General features: G+C 42.6%; 2 protein-coding genes across 8 annotated transcripts in view; one reads left to right on the plus strand and one right to left on the minus strand.

The window, feature by feature from the left end:
• The first annotated feature begins 1,944 nt into the window (after positions 1 to 1,944).
• On the plus strand, positions 1,945 to 13,142 carry EIF6 (eukaryotic translation initiation factor 6). The gene is made up of 6 exons (XM_053243602.1): positions 1,945 to 2,196; positions 3,777 to 3,862; positions 5,705 to 5,880; positions 7,433 to 7,609; positions 9,592 to 9,773; positions 10,703 to 13,142. Exons 1-6 carry the CDS (start codon positions 2,090 to 2,092, stop codon positions 10,710 to 10,712), a joined length of 738 nt encoding a protein of 245 aa, XP_053099577.1. The 5' UTR covers positions 1,945 to 2,089; the 3' UTR covers positions 10,713 to 13,142.
• A 2,584-nt stretch (positions 13,143 to 15,726) lies between these two features.
• Positions 15,727 to 17,996, minus strand: part of MMP24 (matrix metallopeptidase 24) — a 46,440-nt gene continuing 44,170 nt past the window's right edge. For all 7 annotated transcript variants that reach the window (XM_053243591.1, XM_053243592.1, XM_053243595.1 and 4 more), the window contains 2 exons: positions 17,505 to 17,771; positions 15,727 to 16,987 (listed from right to left, as the gene is read on the minus strand). In XM_053243591.1, coding sequence (XP_053099566.1) covers positions 16,650 to 16,987; positions 17,505 to 17,771 — 605 coding nt within the window. In that variant the 3' untranslated portion in view covers positions 15,727 to 16,649. The remainder of the gene's footprint in view (positions 16,988 to 17,504; positions 17,772 to 17,996) is intronic.

The raw sequence follows: 17,996 nt of genomic DNA on the forward strand, positions 1-17,996 counted from the left end.
CATGCAAGCAGGGTAGACCCTGCTTAGCTACAGGGACAAGTCATGCTTGCTACCACAAGACCAGTTCTCCTCTGTATGTCTCCCCTCTCCCCCCATCAACTTCACAATGCTTGGACCAATATGAACCAAATTGGGTACAGTTGTAGGGACACATAGGGACACCTCAGTGGTGTCATTTGTGATGATGTCATCCACCCTGATTCAAGGTGGCAAATGCTTAAATGTTTGAGGCGCATGTGGGCTAACTTGTGGACCATCTAACTTATTTGAACCAAATTTGGTGCAGTTGTAGTGAGTGACACATATGGACACCTCAATGGTGTAGCTTGTGATGATGACATCCACTCCGGGGTGTAGCTATGATTGAGGTCCTGAGGGGCCCCCAGCTCCACCCCTCCCTGTTTTCTTCCTTAAGAAAAGTTAGATTATGAGATCACCAAGCTCTTTGTGTGCATGTTTGTGTGTCCTCCTATCAACTTTAGAATGGCTGGGCTGATTTGGACCAAATTTGGTACAGTTGTAGGGACTCGTAGGGCATCTCAACAGTGTAGTCATCGACCCAATTCAATGATGATTATGTCATCCACCCCAATTCAAAATGGTGGACACATGACCATTTGAGCCTCAAGTGGGCTGACTTGTAAACCATCTAACCAATTTGGATTAAATTAGGCAGGAATAGGAAGGAAGCAGTGACACACACTTTTGCAGTGACCACATAGGAACACTTTAACAGCGTAGTTTGTGATGATGTCATCCAACCCAATTCAAAATGGCAGACATGTGACCATTTGAGGTGCAAGTTGGCTAACTTGTGGATTGCCTACCCAATCTGGACCAAATGTGGTACAGTTGTAGAGATACATGGGGACCCCTCAATGATGTAGTTTGTGCTGATATCATCCACCCCAGTTCCAGACAGTGGATGCGTGAAGGTTTGAGGCAGAAGGGGGCTAACTTCTGAAGAAGGTAATTATCAATTAGAATTATGGTGAAAAGAAAATAGGCAGATTAGTTCTTACCAGAACTTCTTGTACACAATGAAATGGGCCTATGTGTAAATTGCTTCCAGATGAGCAGCTGTGTTCGTTTTCTGCAGCAAGAACAACAGAGTGCCTTGTGGTGGTAGCATAAAAACAAATATGTTTGTTGTAGTTTTCATGGACAACAGTCCACTTCATCAGATGAATGAAGTGTTAACATGAGAACAAGAATACAAATGTAAGCAGTAGAGCCAAACAGTCATTAAATGCAAGAGATTAGTTTGTGATAATACTATGTAAAGATTAAATGTATACAAGATTAGCACAGTTAGAATTAAAAGCAAAAGCTGGTGATAAACTCTAAACGTTGATAAGTTACTTAACTCTATGATGTGACAGGATGGACAATGTAAGTTTATTTACCTTTCCTGTTGGTATATTGAAATCCAAATCAGCCTGAGTCAGCCCTACCTCTGCCCTGCCTGCAATATTAAAAATGGGCTGCATTACAGGAGTGATATAAGCCACTCTCTCGGCCACAATCCACTCCACGCCCATGCCACAATGTGGGAATAATGGGCTGTATTTGCATTAGCACTTTAATATTTAAAGCATATTTTTAAGTTAAAAATTTATTTTAAAAATCGAAATTGCCCAGCGAAATAAGTCCTGAGAAAGAGCATGAGAACTCCCCTCCACACTTTTTTATTTATTTATTTATTTATTTATTTATTTATTTATTAAAGCTGTTCGTTCGCGGGACGAGAACGGGCTGCTTTCCAATCACAGCTACACTAAAATCCTGGATTCTTCCATTAATTTCTGTGGAGAGCTCTACTTCCGCTCCGGGGGTGAAATCATGAGAAACCATGAAGTTTTCTACCAGACGCCTGACAATGAGGCGTGTCACTCTGTTAGGTTCTTCCTCTATGGTCACTTCACTCTTTTAGGTGTGACGGCGTAAAGAGACATCCTGGAAGCGGAAGTGACGGGTTTTCGCGTTTCCGAGCGACGCTGTCCGAGGCCTGCCCGCGTGTCTAGGAAACGGGCAAAGGAGGGCGCCGCCGACTTTTCCTCTCTCCGCTTCCGCGGGTTCTTGCGTGGCGATGGCGGTCAGGGCTAGTTTCGAGAACAACAACGAGATCGGCTGCTTCGCCAAACTCACCAACGCCTATTGCCTGGTGGCCATCGGGGGCTCCGAGGGCTTTTACAGGTGTGGAGGGCGGGGGGCTCCCTCCCAATCCAGCGCCGCCGTCGCCCCCTGGCTCCCCCAGCCGCCCCCTGCTCGAGCATCCTGGCCCCGCTCCTTGTCGGCCTTGTTTGTGGAGCGGGAAGAGGCGGTTGCCGCTCCCTGAAGGTGCCCGTCCTTTGGCCTCTCCCGGTCGGGCCCACGAAACCCTTCCCAAGCCTCTCCACGTCCTGGTCGTGAGAAAGAGGCGGCGGACGCCTTGGCAGCGCCTTCCGCGGCTCTTGGGTGTCACTTTCCCCGCTTCCTTGGGTTTCCTTCAAATGTCTATTATTGCTAGATATTTGTGGCTGTCAGAGGCTCATTTGAAGGTTACAGGAGAGAAGGCCTTCTCAGTCGCTGTTTCCAAGACATTAGATTGGTCCTTTCTTTGGGGTATTTCTTCAGCTGACTAAAAGTTATCTCTTTTGGCTGGAAGGCATGTCATGTTGGCTGCTATTAATTTCCTATAGCCTGCTATATATGAGGGTTTAATCAATAGCTTGATTAAAGCCACTCTGGGAGGTTGTGGCTGAGATGATCTCTCACATACTTAACTGTTATCCTGTTATACTACACCAGTAATCAGTGCTGTTTATATATTTGTATATTCTAAATGTGTGTATCCATCCATCTTGGACAGATGCTATGCTGGGCTGAATAGGAACAGTAGTTTAGCCCTTACTAAATATGAGAGTGTAAAAAAGTGTGCTTTTGAGTCGATGTCTACTCCTGGTAACCACAGAGCCCTGTGGGTTTCTTGGTAGAATAATAATAATGATAATGATAATTCAATTTCTATACCGCCCTTCCAATAATGGCTCAGGGCGGTTTACAAGAGAAATAACAAACAAATAAGATGGTTCCCTGTCCCCAAAGGGCTCACATTCTAAAAAGAAACATAAGACACACCAGCAACAGTCACTGGAGGTACTGTGCTGGGGGTGGATAGGGCCAGTTACTCTCCCCCTGCTAAATAAAGAGAATCACCATGGTAAAAGGTGCCTCTTTGCCCAGTTAGCAGGGGATACAGGAGGGGTTTATCATTGCCATCTCCCACGCACTATATGAGCCACCACTTTAAAAAGTGCCTCGTTGTCCAGTTAGTAGGTACCAAGTCTTGTACCAATTAACGTTGGTAAAGGCTTTCATATGATTGTTTGGACTATACATGTGCATTTTCCTAGCCATTGCCTTGCTGCCTCTTTACCAGAGCCTCCCCCGCCCCTCCAGAGAGTGAGTCTGCACTCATCCACCAATATACTGTGCTGGTGTCACCAAGACATTTTGGTGTGCTAGTAGAAGTTGTAAATCCTGAGCTTAAGCAAATGCAGCTGAAGCACTTAGCACTTGATTTCACTATTAACTTAAGCCGTGTTACTTTACTGCTTTGGATTGTATTCTCTCTTTTTTTAAAGATTTCCCCAGATTAGTGATAAACTGCTACGACATTCCCCACTTTGACTAAAATTCTTGATACTGTAGCTAGGTTCAAGTTTGCTTGAATTGAAAAAGGAATTCTGTATGTTCTTCTCTGCACTTTATAATTTCATTCTGTTGTGTTTTAGTGTGTTTGAAGGGGAACTTTCTGATACCATCCCTGTAGTCCATGCATCTATTGCTGGATGTCGGATCATTGGCAGAATGTGTGTGGGTAAGTTGTGTTGTTTAAAGTTGATGATTTGAGTGCCTTTGAAATGAAGATGTTGTAGCTCCTTGCTAAATATCCTTTCTCCTGTTGAGGCCTTTTCTGATGTACCAATGGAGGAGAATATACAGTCACTCAAAATAATTTCTTCTTGACCCCAATAGCTGCACTAATAAGGCATCGGATATAAACTTATTATACCGTATCATTCCTAATTATCCAGGTAAGTTTTAAACCAGACTTTCTTGTAAGCACTCTTAAGAGACTTGTGTGTTTTCTCACACCTTGACTAATACTGCAGTCTTAAGCATGTTGTTTAGCAGTAAGTTTCATTGAGTATAGGGAGCATTTTGTACTGGAGTCTTAACTTTAGGAATTGTGCTTCTGGTACTAGTTTGTGTCTATGTGTGTTTTGTTTTTTCAGGCTGCCTTTCATCTCTTGATCCCCAGGTGGTGTACAAAGAATAAAAACCCCAATCCATAGTGTAGCAACATCAAATAGTGAAAAACTAATTACAGCTAAAACATGCCCAGGAGCAAATAAAACCATGTCTATAACAGTGCCTAAAAAGTTCTCTCAAAAATTATCTCATGGTCCAAAATCTGGAGGAGAAGTGCTCTCTCTACTTGCCTGCTGACTTCTGTCATTGTCAATGAGCAGAGCCCCTAGCCTCTCCTGCCCTGAAGATCTTGTAAGGTGGATAGATTCTCTTGAGAATAGGTGGCCTTTTAGTATCTAGGATCCAAGTTGTTTAGGGCTTTAACAGTCAGTAAAGGTAAAGTGTGCTGTCAAGTCAGTTTCTAGTTCTGGCGACCACAGAGCCCTTTTGTAGAATACAGGAAGGGTTTACCACTGCCTCCTCGCACACAATATGAGATGATGCTTTTCAGCATCTTCCTGTATCGCTGCTGCCCAATATAGGTGTTTCCCATAGTGGGTGGTAGTCTCATAGGACTTATGGGACTATGTTTCCCATAGTCTGGGAAACATACCAGCGGAGATTCAACCGGCAACCTCTGGTTTGATAATCAAGTAATTTCCCTGCAGTACCAGCACCTTAAACAGAACTTGGAAATGACTGACAGCCAGTTTGGTTCTTTCAGTATTGAAAGTAACACAGGTTGATATAATCCACCTATGGTGCCTCTCTGCCACTTTCAAGGACAGCACTGTATGGAGCTCCTTACAATAATCCTGATGTGGCATGACTAAGACATGGGTAATGGTGGTTAAATCTGCTTTCTCAAGGAAGGGTCACAGCTGGCGCACAAGTTGAAGCTATGCAAAGGCACTTCTGGCTATGACTCTGGCCTTCCAGGAGAAACCCCAGCCTTCAGAGGGGTTCTAGCATAAGTTAAACCTCTTGCTCCCTGACTGGCTCTCCTGCTGACCACTGGGCTTACCTGGGTTAAGTTTTGTTTTGTTTTTTGCCTACATCCAGTCCATCACTGCCCCCCAATTTCCAGTTCAGCATGTCTGCTGACTCTGGGATTGGTTGATAGTGTGTGTCATCCACATACTGTTGACATTGCAGCCCAATATTTCTGTAGTCTGCCAACTCTGACTCTCCCCTCACGGTGACTCTCCACGCCCCACACTGTGGCACACTGTGGCTTGGATTGTGTGAATTGACCTGATTGAGGGGAGGGGCAAGGCTGGTGCAGCACGTTCTTCGACTAGGTTTATAGTTGTTTCCTTCTAGCTCTGGGGTTCTGTATTTTTATTTTATTTTTTTGGTCCCACTGGTTGCTTAATGGCATGGAGGTTTGTGGGAGGGATACCTGAAGGCAGGGATTCAGAAGCATTCTTCTCACATCTTAAGTGGACTCTTTCTTCCTTCCTTCTAGGAAACAGGCATGGGTTGTTAGTCCCAAACAATACCACAGACCAGGAGCTTCAGCACATCCGAAACAGCCTCCCAGACTCAGTGAGAATCCAGCGAGTGGAAGAACGCCTTTCAGCCCTGGGCAACGTCACTACATGCAACGACTACGTCGCACTTGTCCATCCAGACATTGACAGAGTAAAGGACTCCTTGTATTTGAATTTGTCAGCAACTAGCATGCTGTTGCCGTAACGTTGCTGCTATTTATATACTGCTTTTCAACAAAAAAAGTTCTCTAAGCAGTTTACATAGAGAAAATAAGATAGTTCTTTATCCTCAGAGGGCTCACAGTCTGAAATGAACATGGGATGCAGTGCTGGGGTTAAACAGGGGAAATAAATAAATCTGGAGGAATAGTTTAGAGGGAAAAGCTAAAGAAGCCTCTTTCTCCAGTTCAGGCCTTAGCAGTTGGGTAGGATTTTGTATGAACAGTTGTCATTCTTTTCAGAAGAGTTGTCAAGCTGCTAGTTGACAGCCCTTTAGATGTTTTAAAATGGGTACTTTGTGCAAAGGCTGGTTGTGCAGGCCATAAGTGGACAAGCATGAAAGTAACCAGTCTACATGCCTCCCAAATAGATACACCGCCTCTAAAAACAGTTTCACCACCCACTGGGGGGGGGGAGTTGAGGAGGGCACTAAGAAAACCAAGCTTGCGGACACAGGCAAAAAATGATGATAAATAGTGTTGCAAAGGCTTGAGAGCCAAAGGACATCTGTGTCCTAGTCTTGACCTGGGAGTTGTCAGTGTTCATTTCTTATTTCTTAGGATGATAATGTCCTTGTTCAGAAGACATTATTTTCTTTCAGTTAGTGCCACTGAGGAGTTTGATAAATTTCTAATTCTTAGCCCTGTGCTATACCTGAATTGGAAGGGCATGGGTAATGGTTTGGGAATTAGTCTCGTCCCTGTGTAATTGTGGCTGCACAGTTGCTAGTAGAATGAAGATGAAAGTTCCTGGGCTGCATCCTGCACACAGACTGCTTAAATCCCATCAAAATCAGTGACTTTGAGCTATTAACTACCGTTGGTATCTACTGCTTTTACATTCTTTGAGTTGGTGTGGAATCCGGATGACTGTTGTGCAAGGGTTGGACCATCAAACTGAAGAAATCTGATCCTAGTATTATCACTAGATAATGGTTAAGTCAGGCAAAGGAGACTTTTATGCTGATAACTTCTGTTGGGTTACTTTGGCTTCTAGATGCAACTATCTTCTCATCTAGATGCCATTCTCTCTCCTTCACCATCAGTTAATTGGTGAAGCAGAGATTGAAGGACATGGATCTGTCCAGGCTAGATAGGCATGCCGACTCCTTCCATTCTGAGCTAGAGATGATGACGAAGAAACTTCAAAAATTACTTTCTCTTGTAGTTGTAGAAGTTTTTCATTTAGTGAGGGTGAACTCAGTATGGATTTTCTTCTAGCAACAAGAATCACAGCCTAGATCCTTTTAAATTCTATTTTTGGAGGCAGCTGAAGCTGACAATGCTCAGTTGAATTGTCCCTCTTAACAATGCACGGTAGCTCCTGTTAATCATGAATTTGGTCCTCAAAAAGGTCTCTATACTGATGTTTTGTTAACACATAAATCAGTTAAAATGTTCAATTGGAGACAGATGACAAATTGGTTTTAAAAAGCATAATCTATTAACAGTCTTGAGTTCTAAACATATCCTCTGTTCTTACAGGAGACAGAAGAGATTTTAGCAGATGTACTCAAAGTGGAAGTATTCAGACAGACAGTAGCAGACCAAGTGCTGGTGGGAAGCTACTGTGCCTTCAGTAACCAAGGAGGACTAGTGCATCCAAAGACATCCATTGAAGACCAGGATGAGCTCTCCTCATTGCTACAAGTTCCCCTTGTGGTAACTATTCATTCTGTTCAGACTTTGGAGTGCTTGGTTCTAGTACTGTGAAGCAGATGACAAGCTGAGACTTTGACATGTTCAGACATCGCTGGATTTTGTTTTGTTTTTTGAGAGTGGACTGTTCATACTGAGTCCCAGCCATTTGTTTGCCAGTGTTTTGGTGTCAATAGCTACACCTCAGTCAATTCAGAAGAAGAGCTCCCTTTCTAAAGTCCTTTCCTAAATTAGTCCCTGAAACTACTTTTTGCATTGTGGTCATCTTGTGCCTCTGTACCTGCCCATAAGAAAAGCCCTGCTGGATCAGGTCCAACATCCTGTTTCACAGAGTAGCCCACCAGATGCCTCTGGAAAGCCCACAAGCAAGAGGTGAGGGCATGCCCTCTCTCTTGCTGTTGCTTGCCTGCAACTGGTATTGAGAGGCATTATGCTTCTGCAGCTGGAGGTGGCCTATAGCTACCAGGCTAGCAGCCCAGCAACATACAAGACAGGCTTTTCCCAGAACAAAAAAAATGCAGGAGCAAAATGGCATGGTAAGAGAACTCTAAAAGAGTTGTGAGGTGCAATGAAAAATGAGGTGAATGTTCATGGTAGGTAGAAACTGAAGAATAAGTGGAGTTATATTTGTGTTAACTTGCACTTAACATCATGTGAAACATCCTACAAGGCAGGAAATGCTTTGGAGTCTGCTGAGAAAGGAGTGACTTAGGGCAAGGTGGTGGTGAATAGGCAGTCTTGTGCATAAGCTCTGGGGTGGTGGTGTGCACGGAACCACGCGGCGCAGTCTGGCACTGAGGGGGGGTCTACCTTTAAGGGCGGGGGGTATAACTTATTCCTCCCGCCGCTCTTCCCCCTCTGGCGCTGCATTTTAGATTGAAGTTTTCAGGGCGGCAGCATTCCTCCCTGCCGCCTCTGCCCCCGTCATTGCCCGGAAGAAGCAGTAATACGAGCATGTGTGCGTCGCGGCGCACGCGCACCTGTCGCCGCTGCCGGAGGGGGAAGAGCGACGGGAGGGGTAAGTTCTACCCCCCCCCGCCCTTAAAGGTAGACCCCCCCCCCCAGTGCCTCCGAACCGGTTCGTGCACATCCCTACTCTGGGGGAAACACTGGTTTTGCTCTCTCTGTTGAATCAGTGATTACTCTGTAACATGTAGTTTGAGTCTGGATGTTGAGGAGGAACATTAAGGTCCCTTAAAATAAAAACACTTACTTGTGTGGGTGGGTGGGGGGAGTTGTTGGGCTCTCGTACAAAAGCGATAGCACTTGTGCTATAAGTTGTTTGCAAATGCTCCCCCCACCCCAACACTACTCAAATGAGTTTGTTGACTGGGATTTGATCCTGAGTCTCCTACATGCCATGGGGTCTTGTTAGAGTACCTTGCTAGAGAATCTTGTAAATTGGCTCATCTGGTATAGTCAAATACTTTGTTTAAAATATTTATATCCTGCCTTTTCACTAAACAGTACCCCACAGAACTAGCAAAATCAATAAAACTAGCTGACCTGGCACAGAGCATCTGCGCCCCTAGTTCTCCCTATCTCCCCCATCTTTATTTCATGCTCCCCACTTCAGCCCCAGTTTGTGGCCCCTCCAGCCCCATTTTGTCCTCCCTTGGCGGTCAGCTGGGCTGCTGCCATCTTCCTTTTCTGGGCGGCCGGCCAGGCTGCTGCTGCTGCCTCGCCTCTTCTCCCCTCCCTTGGCCGCTGGGTCTCTGCTTCTCCTCCATTCCTGCTCGGCCATTCTCCTGGCCAGTAGATTCTGCCTGTCCCCGTTGCTACCGTAATTGGCAGCTCGCTTGCAAACTCTTGCGAGAGCTGCCACACATGGGATTAGCAGTAGATACCTGTTATTTCCTTCTAATTACTATACCATGTCAATAATTGATCTAATAGTAGTATGTGGATTGTTGCTTTCATTGGTAAACACGAGAACACCTTTGTCTTTCATATGAATTAATAGCTCTGGCTACCTTTCTTGCCAGGCTGGGACTGTTAACCGTGGTAGCGAGGTGATTGCAGCTGGAATGGTTGTGAATGACTGGTGTGCCTTCTGTGGTCTGGACACGACCAGTACAGAGTTATCGGTTATTGAGAGTGTCTTCAAACTCAACGAAGCACAGCCAAGTACCATTGCTACAAATATGAGGGATTCTTTGATTGACAGGTAGGTAAAAGTTCTGTTTGCTCTCTCAAACATTTGAGCAAATGTCTCAAAGCTGGGTGGCAGGCTTGGTGATTGTTTTACATGATAATTCTCACTGCTTGTGAAAATGTTGCAGATAGCTCACTTCAGTTTTGCGACACTTTTGATGTCTGATCTTCTAGAAGTAATTCTAGCATTTTCTTAATGTACAAAAGTAAAACAATGTTTGTATCCCACCCCCATTTTCATTCTGACTCTTTGTGGAGCAGTTGGCCACTTGGACTGAAGCTTTCTGTGACTAGATTTTGTCTAGATTATTGGGCAGACTATCCTAAATTACATACATTGGCTCATGCAAAGAGCCTTCCCTACCCTTTCCTCTTCACAGCAAGCCCCCCCCCCAAAATCAAACCTCTCCATGTTGGGAGGAGTGGGATGGGGGGCACAAAGGGCCTGATGGAGGAAGAAAGAATCCCTAACACACTTTGTGAGTGGAGAGACCTTTGTGCAAACATCTTTCTGCTTACACACCTTGGGATCCAGGCCATTGTTCTTTAAACCAATCGGGCTTTCTTGATTTTAACAGTTTGGAACTGCCACCAGTGTGACTAAGTGTGTTTCCATCTTTGGTTTCTGGAATGGTAAAAATGGAAGTGTCATTGGGCTGGCTGCATTTCCTGGGCATGTCAGACCTCTAGACCAGGGTGAGACTTCAACACTGGCACTGATGTGCACAGAATGGCTGTCTTCCTTTCCAGCGCTAAGCATGGTTGATTTTCCTGTGTATATCCAGTTGATAACCTTCAGTGTTCATTTCAGTTCATGTGACAGGTTTTGAATTCTCATCTAGACCTTCCTTGATTTTTAGAGGACAGGAATGAAAAGGAGGCAGTCTTGTTGGAGCCCTATAACTATTTTTGACTAACCTTCATTTATGTTCCCTTTTATAGCTTGACATGATGTGTTCCCTGGCCTCTGGAGGAGCGAAATGCCTGATTATGATCTTGACTGCTCGCTGAAGTTAAATGTTCTGCTATTACTCCTTCAGGCCTGAAACAGGAGGGGCTGCAACTGAACCAACACTGCAAAATTGTTCATTGTTATAAAGTCCCTCTGGCAAACACTGAAAAAGAGGACCTCCTTTTGTCCCTCTTGTTACTACTTTGTTAATGTCGTCATCTGCTTTCATTTATTAATGAAATTATAAATCTTGACAGCTCTTGAGTTTGTTTAAAAGGCAACTCCTTACTGTAATGCATGTGATAATGTTTTAAAGGGCATTCTGTCTTTCCTGTATGTACCAACATACTATCTGAGCAGCCATCCTTTCCTGCACAGAGGTGGACAAGATCTTATCTTTGGAGCTTTTCAAGGCACTATCCACATAACTGGGAGCTTGTATTATTTACTGTCTCACATCCATTTGATAGCCAGAAGCTGTTGTCTACAGGATTGGAAGAAATAATTGAGATTGTCAGTAAGCTTTGCCAATGCCCTAGAATGATGACTGTCTCTAGTCTGTCTAGAGGAGCTGTTTTGTCTATGCTCAAGTTATTCCAAGTCAAAGGTTGCTGTATCTATTATATCTGTGGTTCCCAACCTGGGGGCCTTCAGATGTTGCTGTACTAAACTCCCATCATCCCCAAATCAGTTGTAGCTGGGGAAGATGGGAGTTGTAGTTGTGCAACATCTGGAGGCCCCCAGGTTAGGAACCACTGCATTATATAATTATAGAACCTGATTCTTTGGCAGAAATAGCTGAGTCTAGCTGAACATAATTAAGCTGCTAATGTATGTATATCCTTACCTGTTCTGTCATGCCAAACCACTCTACCTGTGTTTTAAGCATCCAGTCCATGATGAACTGTTTTGCTTTTCTGCTAGATGGGGCTGGAAGAAACTTTAGAACTAGATGGTTACAGCATCTCAGTGAACCAAAAGATGGTTAAATCTTTTAAAAAGACAGAAGAGTGCTTGAATGTTGAATCTGGAATTCTGCATTCGGCTTATCAAAATCATCGTGACGGAAGGCGTTCTTAATGTTTAGCATTAGAAATCTCTCCTATGGCTGCTGAATATTTTAGTACATAGCTATTTGCTTTCTCTTTCTTCCTCTACTGTCAGTGATCATGCCTATTGCACTTAGAGAGTTGCATAACATCAGGCGATAGATCTTGCCTTACCATGGCTGTGATGTGAAAGCAGGCTTGTCCATCTGATGTATGAAAGAGGGGCTTGGTGAGAGCAGTCATTGTTTCACACATTCTGTCATGTCTCTCTGCTTCTGGCTGGACAGTGTACTCTAGAATGATGGTGTAGTGGAGATAATGGTGAAGCACACACATTGCTTCTGGTCTTGGACTGCTGCTTATGCTGACTCTGTTACTTTCTCTACTCTTCCCCTGCTGCACTGGAGCTTATGATGCTGGTGAAAAACAGTAACAATTCACTAAACTTGGTGTTGGTAGGCTTGTGGTACAAGGCTACAGGTTAGCAACATCTTAGCATAGTATAGCAAATAAAAGTATTCTCTGGCTTGTAGTTGGTAGTCCATCACTACAAAATAGTTGAAGCAGCTTATGTGCCAGAAACAGTATGGCAGTTACTAAATTTTGCTGATTGCAATCCTGAATATTGATTTCTAATAAAACAAACACCATCCAAAAAGCTTTATATTAGTCTAAACTTAGAGAGGCTGCTCTAGGACCAGAAAAGAGGAAGAGAAAATGCTGTATCCTAGATATAGCCACTGGTTACTCCAATATGTACAAATTAAAGTGGCATGATGTTCAGTCATATCACTCACACAACTAGCAACTAAGAACTATGGCTGTAGCTGACCAGACATAGGGCCAGACATGATTTCGTGCAATTGTGTTGGTCTGCTCTGTGCTGAGCAATTGTAAGTAGCTGAACCAGCCCCTAAATTTGAAATCTTAATGAACAGGTGAGCAAGAGGACTATGTCGTAGTAACCAATTGCAAAGAGAGGCTATTTAGTTCCATTATTTTTAAACCTATCTTAGTGTGTGCAGGAAAAGGGATAACCGCAAGTATGCTGTGGGGTGGAAGCTGGCTGACATTACCAATGAGAAAATGTAATGAGGGAAGCAAAAGGACTTAAACTGGAGTACTTTATTTTACCAGAAAATAAAAACAAGCTGCCTTAAATTCAGCATATCTATTCAAGTTGGATCTAGGGCTGTCATAACAGTTGACAGACTTACTGGAACAATAAGCTGTGGAATAGATTCTTAAGAGGATTTAGAAACAAAATGATGACATGAAAAATGTCATGAAAGGCCTTTTTTAAAAAACATCTGGATAAAGATTGTGGGGACAAAGGAAGACAAACTTCTTAATAAACTTTGATATTTTGACTCTGCTATAACCATTTGAAATTGCATGGATTAGAAGGTAAGAGGTTAAAGTTTGAATGTGATCCAAAGACTGAGGTGGGAAATTATGACAGTAGCATTTTACCCTGGGAACTAGTGTGAGATCAGGTATCAAAAAGGAGGTATTTTCACAGCAGAGGTGCAAGTCAAAAATGAAATCCTGTTGGGTCCAATATGATCCAAAGCACTGACATCCATCCCTAGAGTTAAATGGATATCCTGACAGCATATGGAGGTAGGGGAAGTATGACTCCACAAATGATAATTTAATTAAGAAGGTTACCGCTCCCTCTTGACAAAGAATGAGCACAGTGCTTAAGATAATGCTTTCTTTGATCCCAGTGATTATACTGCTACATAGATAGCTTCAGAGCTCAGGCCAGCCTAGTTCAAGTGTCAGTAGTTAGAAGTATAGTGCTCAAGGAACATGGGCTTCAATTTATGAAGTATCCACCATGGTTGGGCAGGATCATGTGTAATTTTTATAATGTGGATTAAAAATCCACTTTACAAGTTGCCATAACAAATAAGAGACTCTTAAAAAAAGATTATATGTAAACTATTCTGGTTATTTTATGCTGTTAAATCAAGCCAACTCACAAAATTACAGATAAACCAAGTCCTGGGGCACAGTGAAACCATCATACAAGAGTTTTATGTAGCATAAGCTAAGTCCCAAGTTTGTAGTGTATGGCCACTTTATTCCATCCAATTCTTGGAAGCCTTTGCAGAAGTACAGTGAAATTTCCATGCACATTGATCAAGCAAGATTTGCCATTCCCTGAAAATGCCATATGACCACACATTACCAATCCACATTTCACTGCCTTTCCAGCATCATGAGGGGGGCAATTTTCACACACCTTTACGCTCATGGCACTAATTGCAATAGTCTGCAAAACAAAGCCCATACTATGCTACGTTTTCTATTTTATTCAAAATAATAGGAGCATGAGCTAAGAACCTGCAGTGAAAGGGCTGTGAACAAAGCCTCTGATCTGTAAACAAAAAAAGCAGAAGTATCTTACAGACTTAACTGGTTTATAGCATTTTAAAAGGCAAGTGTTCAAAGTAAGGTAAAGTGTGCTGTCAAGTCAGTTTTGACTCCTGGCAACCACAGAGCCCTGTGGCTGTCTTTGGTAGAATACAGGAGAGGTTTACCATTGCCATCTCCTGCACAGTACGAGATGATGCCTTTCTGTGTCATGTGCTTTAAAGTTGTAAACGTTTTCACTCTTGTAGAATCAAAACTATCTTGAATAAATTGCATTTCAACAAAGCTAACAGTTGGTATAGAGGGTATATCTGCTAGTTCATTGGTTGTGTCCTGCAACCAGGGTCAGAAACAGTATTTTCAGCTCTCTTTCCTTACAATATTAATGTTGGAGCTAAGGGCACTTGCAGGGGAAAATAAAGTGAGAGATAAGCTCATATATCAACACCCTTGCAAATGCCCTGTGACAGTTTCATCTTTCCCCAACGGAGTCCTGAAATTGAAAGTGAGCCCAGTTGGGGAAAATAATCTTGAAGGAGATTTGAGGAGAACTGATGGTTAGAGTCCCTGGGAACTTGATGGGTTAGAATTAGGCATTTTCCTTCCATTGATCCTCTGCAGTCCCATTATCTTGGCAAGTGGAGGGATGGGGCACAACTTTGCTGATTAACATCCAGTTTCACCCTGGCAGAAGTGATACTTGGGTCAGTTCATATATTAGAATATTCCTACATAGAAATAATGTCCATGTTTTAAACTTCAGAATTTGAAGAGAAGATTGTCTGGTACAGTAATCTTTTCAACTTCATTTATAAATGTAAGATCATATAACATGATTGACACAAGATTTGTGTGAATTCTTACCCAAGGAGAGTTCCATGTAGGAATCATTTAACATTGCCCTTTCTTAACCAACTTCGTACAAAAGACTTTTCCAACTTTTTTGGTAACTTAATAAATAACTTCTGTAATTGTCTTGATAAATAAAAATATTTAAATGTACTATATCCCAATGAACTATTTGCCACCAGATACATTGCTCCCCCTCCCCCGAAAGGCTCATGGGAAAGCTGCAAATGGAAAAACTCTAGAAGGAGCCAAAATAAAACATCTGGCCAGCAAGAATGATTACAAAAATATACCACACCATCTGAAACCATATACGTTGGCCTGACCTTTGAACAAGATTGAAATAAAGTTTTATACCTCCATAGAAACTGCCCAGCCTGGTATTCTATCAGGCCATCAAGATTATAATTGCACTCTAACAAGCAGATGTTCCACCTCTCCTTTTTATTTTTTATTTAAAGGGTGCATATATTAGTACCACTTTATGGTACTGATAATATTTTACAGGAACATTTTCCTTCCCCACTTTGGGTTGCTCTCCTTTCAAATTAGAAATGATATGAAGTGAAAGTTGCTTTTCACTGATGCCATTTAAAAACTTAATCTGGCAAGTTTCAGGATAACTTCAACTATGCATTTCCCTGGTTTATTCTCATCATTACCTCAACCAAAATTATTGCAATCCTGGTGATTGATGTCAGCATCCTAGTACACATGCCACTTACTTTTCGAGATGAAAATATCACAGAACTTACATTTAATCTTATAATGGTAACAATTTATTGTTGCCAACTTAAAATAGTGGTAATATGACATTTAAATATTCATTACATGACAGGTTCTTAAAAACAAGAGCATTAAGGGATGCATTCACATCATTAGTGTTTGGACCCAATTGCTTAGTCTTGTAGACTGTTTGAATTCAGAAATTTCTGTTCCTAGGTGCTGTTGTGATCTGATCTGGCTTTAGAGCTTTTTTGAAGTTGTGTTCTACACAGAATTCTCTCCTAAGAGCTCTTCATATGTATCTGCTGTTGCAGAGTGGGAACATGAGCTAATTACCATGAATGTACAAAACATCTGACCAGCAGGTATTGGAAAAACGGTATCCAGGTGATTGCCTGGTTCCTGTAATAAATTAAAATCTTTCAGAATGACTCAGCCTCAGAATGTCTTCTTCAAAAAGGTAATGAAGTGTTCCTTTTGTGTCCCACAGAATTATTATTTTCATTTTTTGATGAGACAAGTGTAGAAAAAACAGGACTGTTGAGAGGTGGTTGGCTACACTGGCAAATGCTGGGTTTAAAAGAGGGCACTGAAGAAGATTGCTCAGGTGAGTTGAAAAAAGGTTGAAGCAAACTCCTCTTGAGGTCTCCGACACTCACTGAGTGGGTCGGTGAAAAATGTCACACCGAGACACACACGGCACTGAGGCAGTCAGTCAGAAGGAAAGCGGCTCCACCGTGCAAGGCCACCTGTGTTTAATTGATTTTTGTTTTTGTTCTTCCATTCCCAGAATTCTGTCTGACTCATCTAAGTCTCTTCAAGAGTTTTTTGTTTGTTTTTTGTTTTGGCAGGCTATCCTTCAATCCATCTTTTAAAAATGTATGCAGCCCATCATCGTCGTCACATTAGCCCGAGTGAGCTGCTGAGCCTGTCATACCCATTCCTGGACAGGTCGTCTGTAGTAGGTCACGCTTTGCTGGACCTCTTTGTTTTTGAACTGGAAGATTGTATATACCAGGACAAGGATACACAGAGATAGAATGCAGGGAATCACAACTGCAATTGCATTGACAGTGCTAGGCACGTCGTTTATAGTCACCATAATATCCACATCGTTGTGAGAGAGGCGCTTGTCTTTGCTTCGTTCAACCTCCTTTTGGTTGCAACCCATCCAGTCCTTGAGGATTGACCTGGGATACCCCGGCTCCACCGTCAGCCTCTGGTTATCAAACTTCCAGTACTCCTTACCTTTATAAAAGTAGGTGTAAACTAGAAGAGAAAGCAGAGGTTACTCCTTTCTATACCTTTCACAGATTACAAAGGCGTGCAGATCAAAGAAAACAATGTTGCATATGGCAGAAGTGGCAACCGTATTCAGCATTTGGCCATACTGGAAATAAGTGTGATAAATCTACATGGCAGAAAATCTATTGTCTTACGTTTTTCTATGCAAAGAAATAATTTTTGTTTCCTTACTTGAGTGAAGAACAATTTGGGGGGCAGGGATAGAAGACAACAAATGAGTATTTATTAAGACCAGAGGAAAGAAATGCACAGATGGATTCCAACAATTAAGCATTTAGGAAGAATACTGAATATGAAACACACAGGTCTGCTTCGAGGTTACCTTGGAGAAGATATGTGCTGCAAGAGTAAGAATCTATCCATAATAATGTGTGTCTACAGTCTTGTGAACTTTCAAGTTTTAACACAAGATGAACATAAACTTCAGCAAAACAAGCATTTGTTACATGTGACCAAACTGATTAATAAGCAACATACTTACAGCCTTCTTTGCTGACAAAAGCTCCTTGTGGGGCTTGTGGGATTCCTTTCCATACGGTGATGGGCTTGGGATAGCCCGGATCTGTTGCTCTCTTGTCCTCATTATATCTCCAATATCGGTCTCCTTTGAAAAAGTACGTTTTGCCTACAGGTTCCCATCGTAAAGCTGTGTCAATCCCTTCCCGAGGAAGACAGTTGCCCAGCTCCACTAGGCTGTGTGGGTACCCTGGCTCTGCAGTCACCTCCTTAAAAACCCAGTATTTATCTCCTAGGCAAGAGGGAGAAATAATACATATTTACTGAGAGCCAACAGTTATCAATCTGAATACTTTCTTTTTCTGCAGGCCCAGCTTGACAGGTGACAGGAAGCTGAGTTAAGATTACCACTTACCAAACAAATTGTATCAAAGGCTCTTAAATTGTGGTATATGAACCTTGGTATTGATTGCATTGGTTATTTGTTGTTGAATTGCAATTTTTTCTGCAAAAGGAA

This window comes from Hemicordylus capensis, chromosome 4 (genome assembly GCF_027244095.1).
Source record: "Hemicordylus capensis ecotype Gifberg chromosome 4, rHemCap1.1.pri, whole genome shotgun sequence".
NCBI lineage: Eukaryota > Metazoa > Chordata > Lepidosauria > Squamata > Cordylidae > Hemicordylus > Hemicordylus capensis.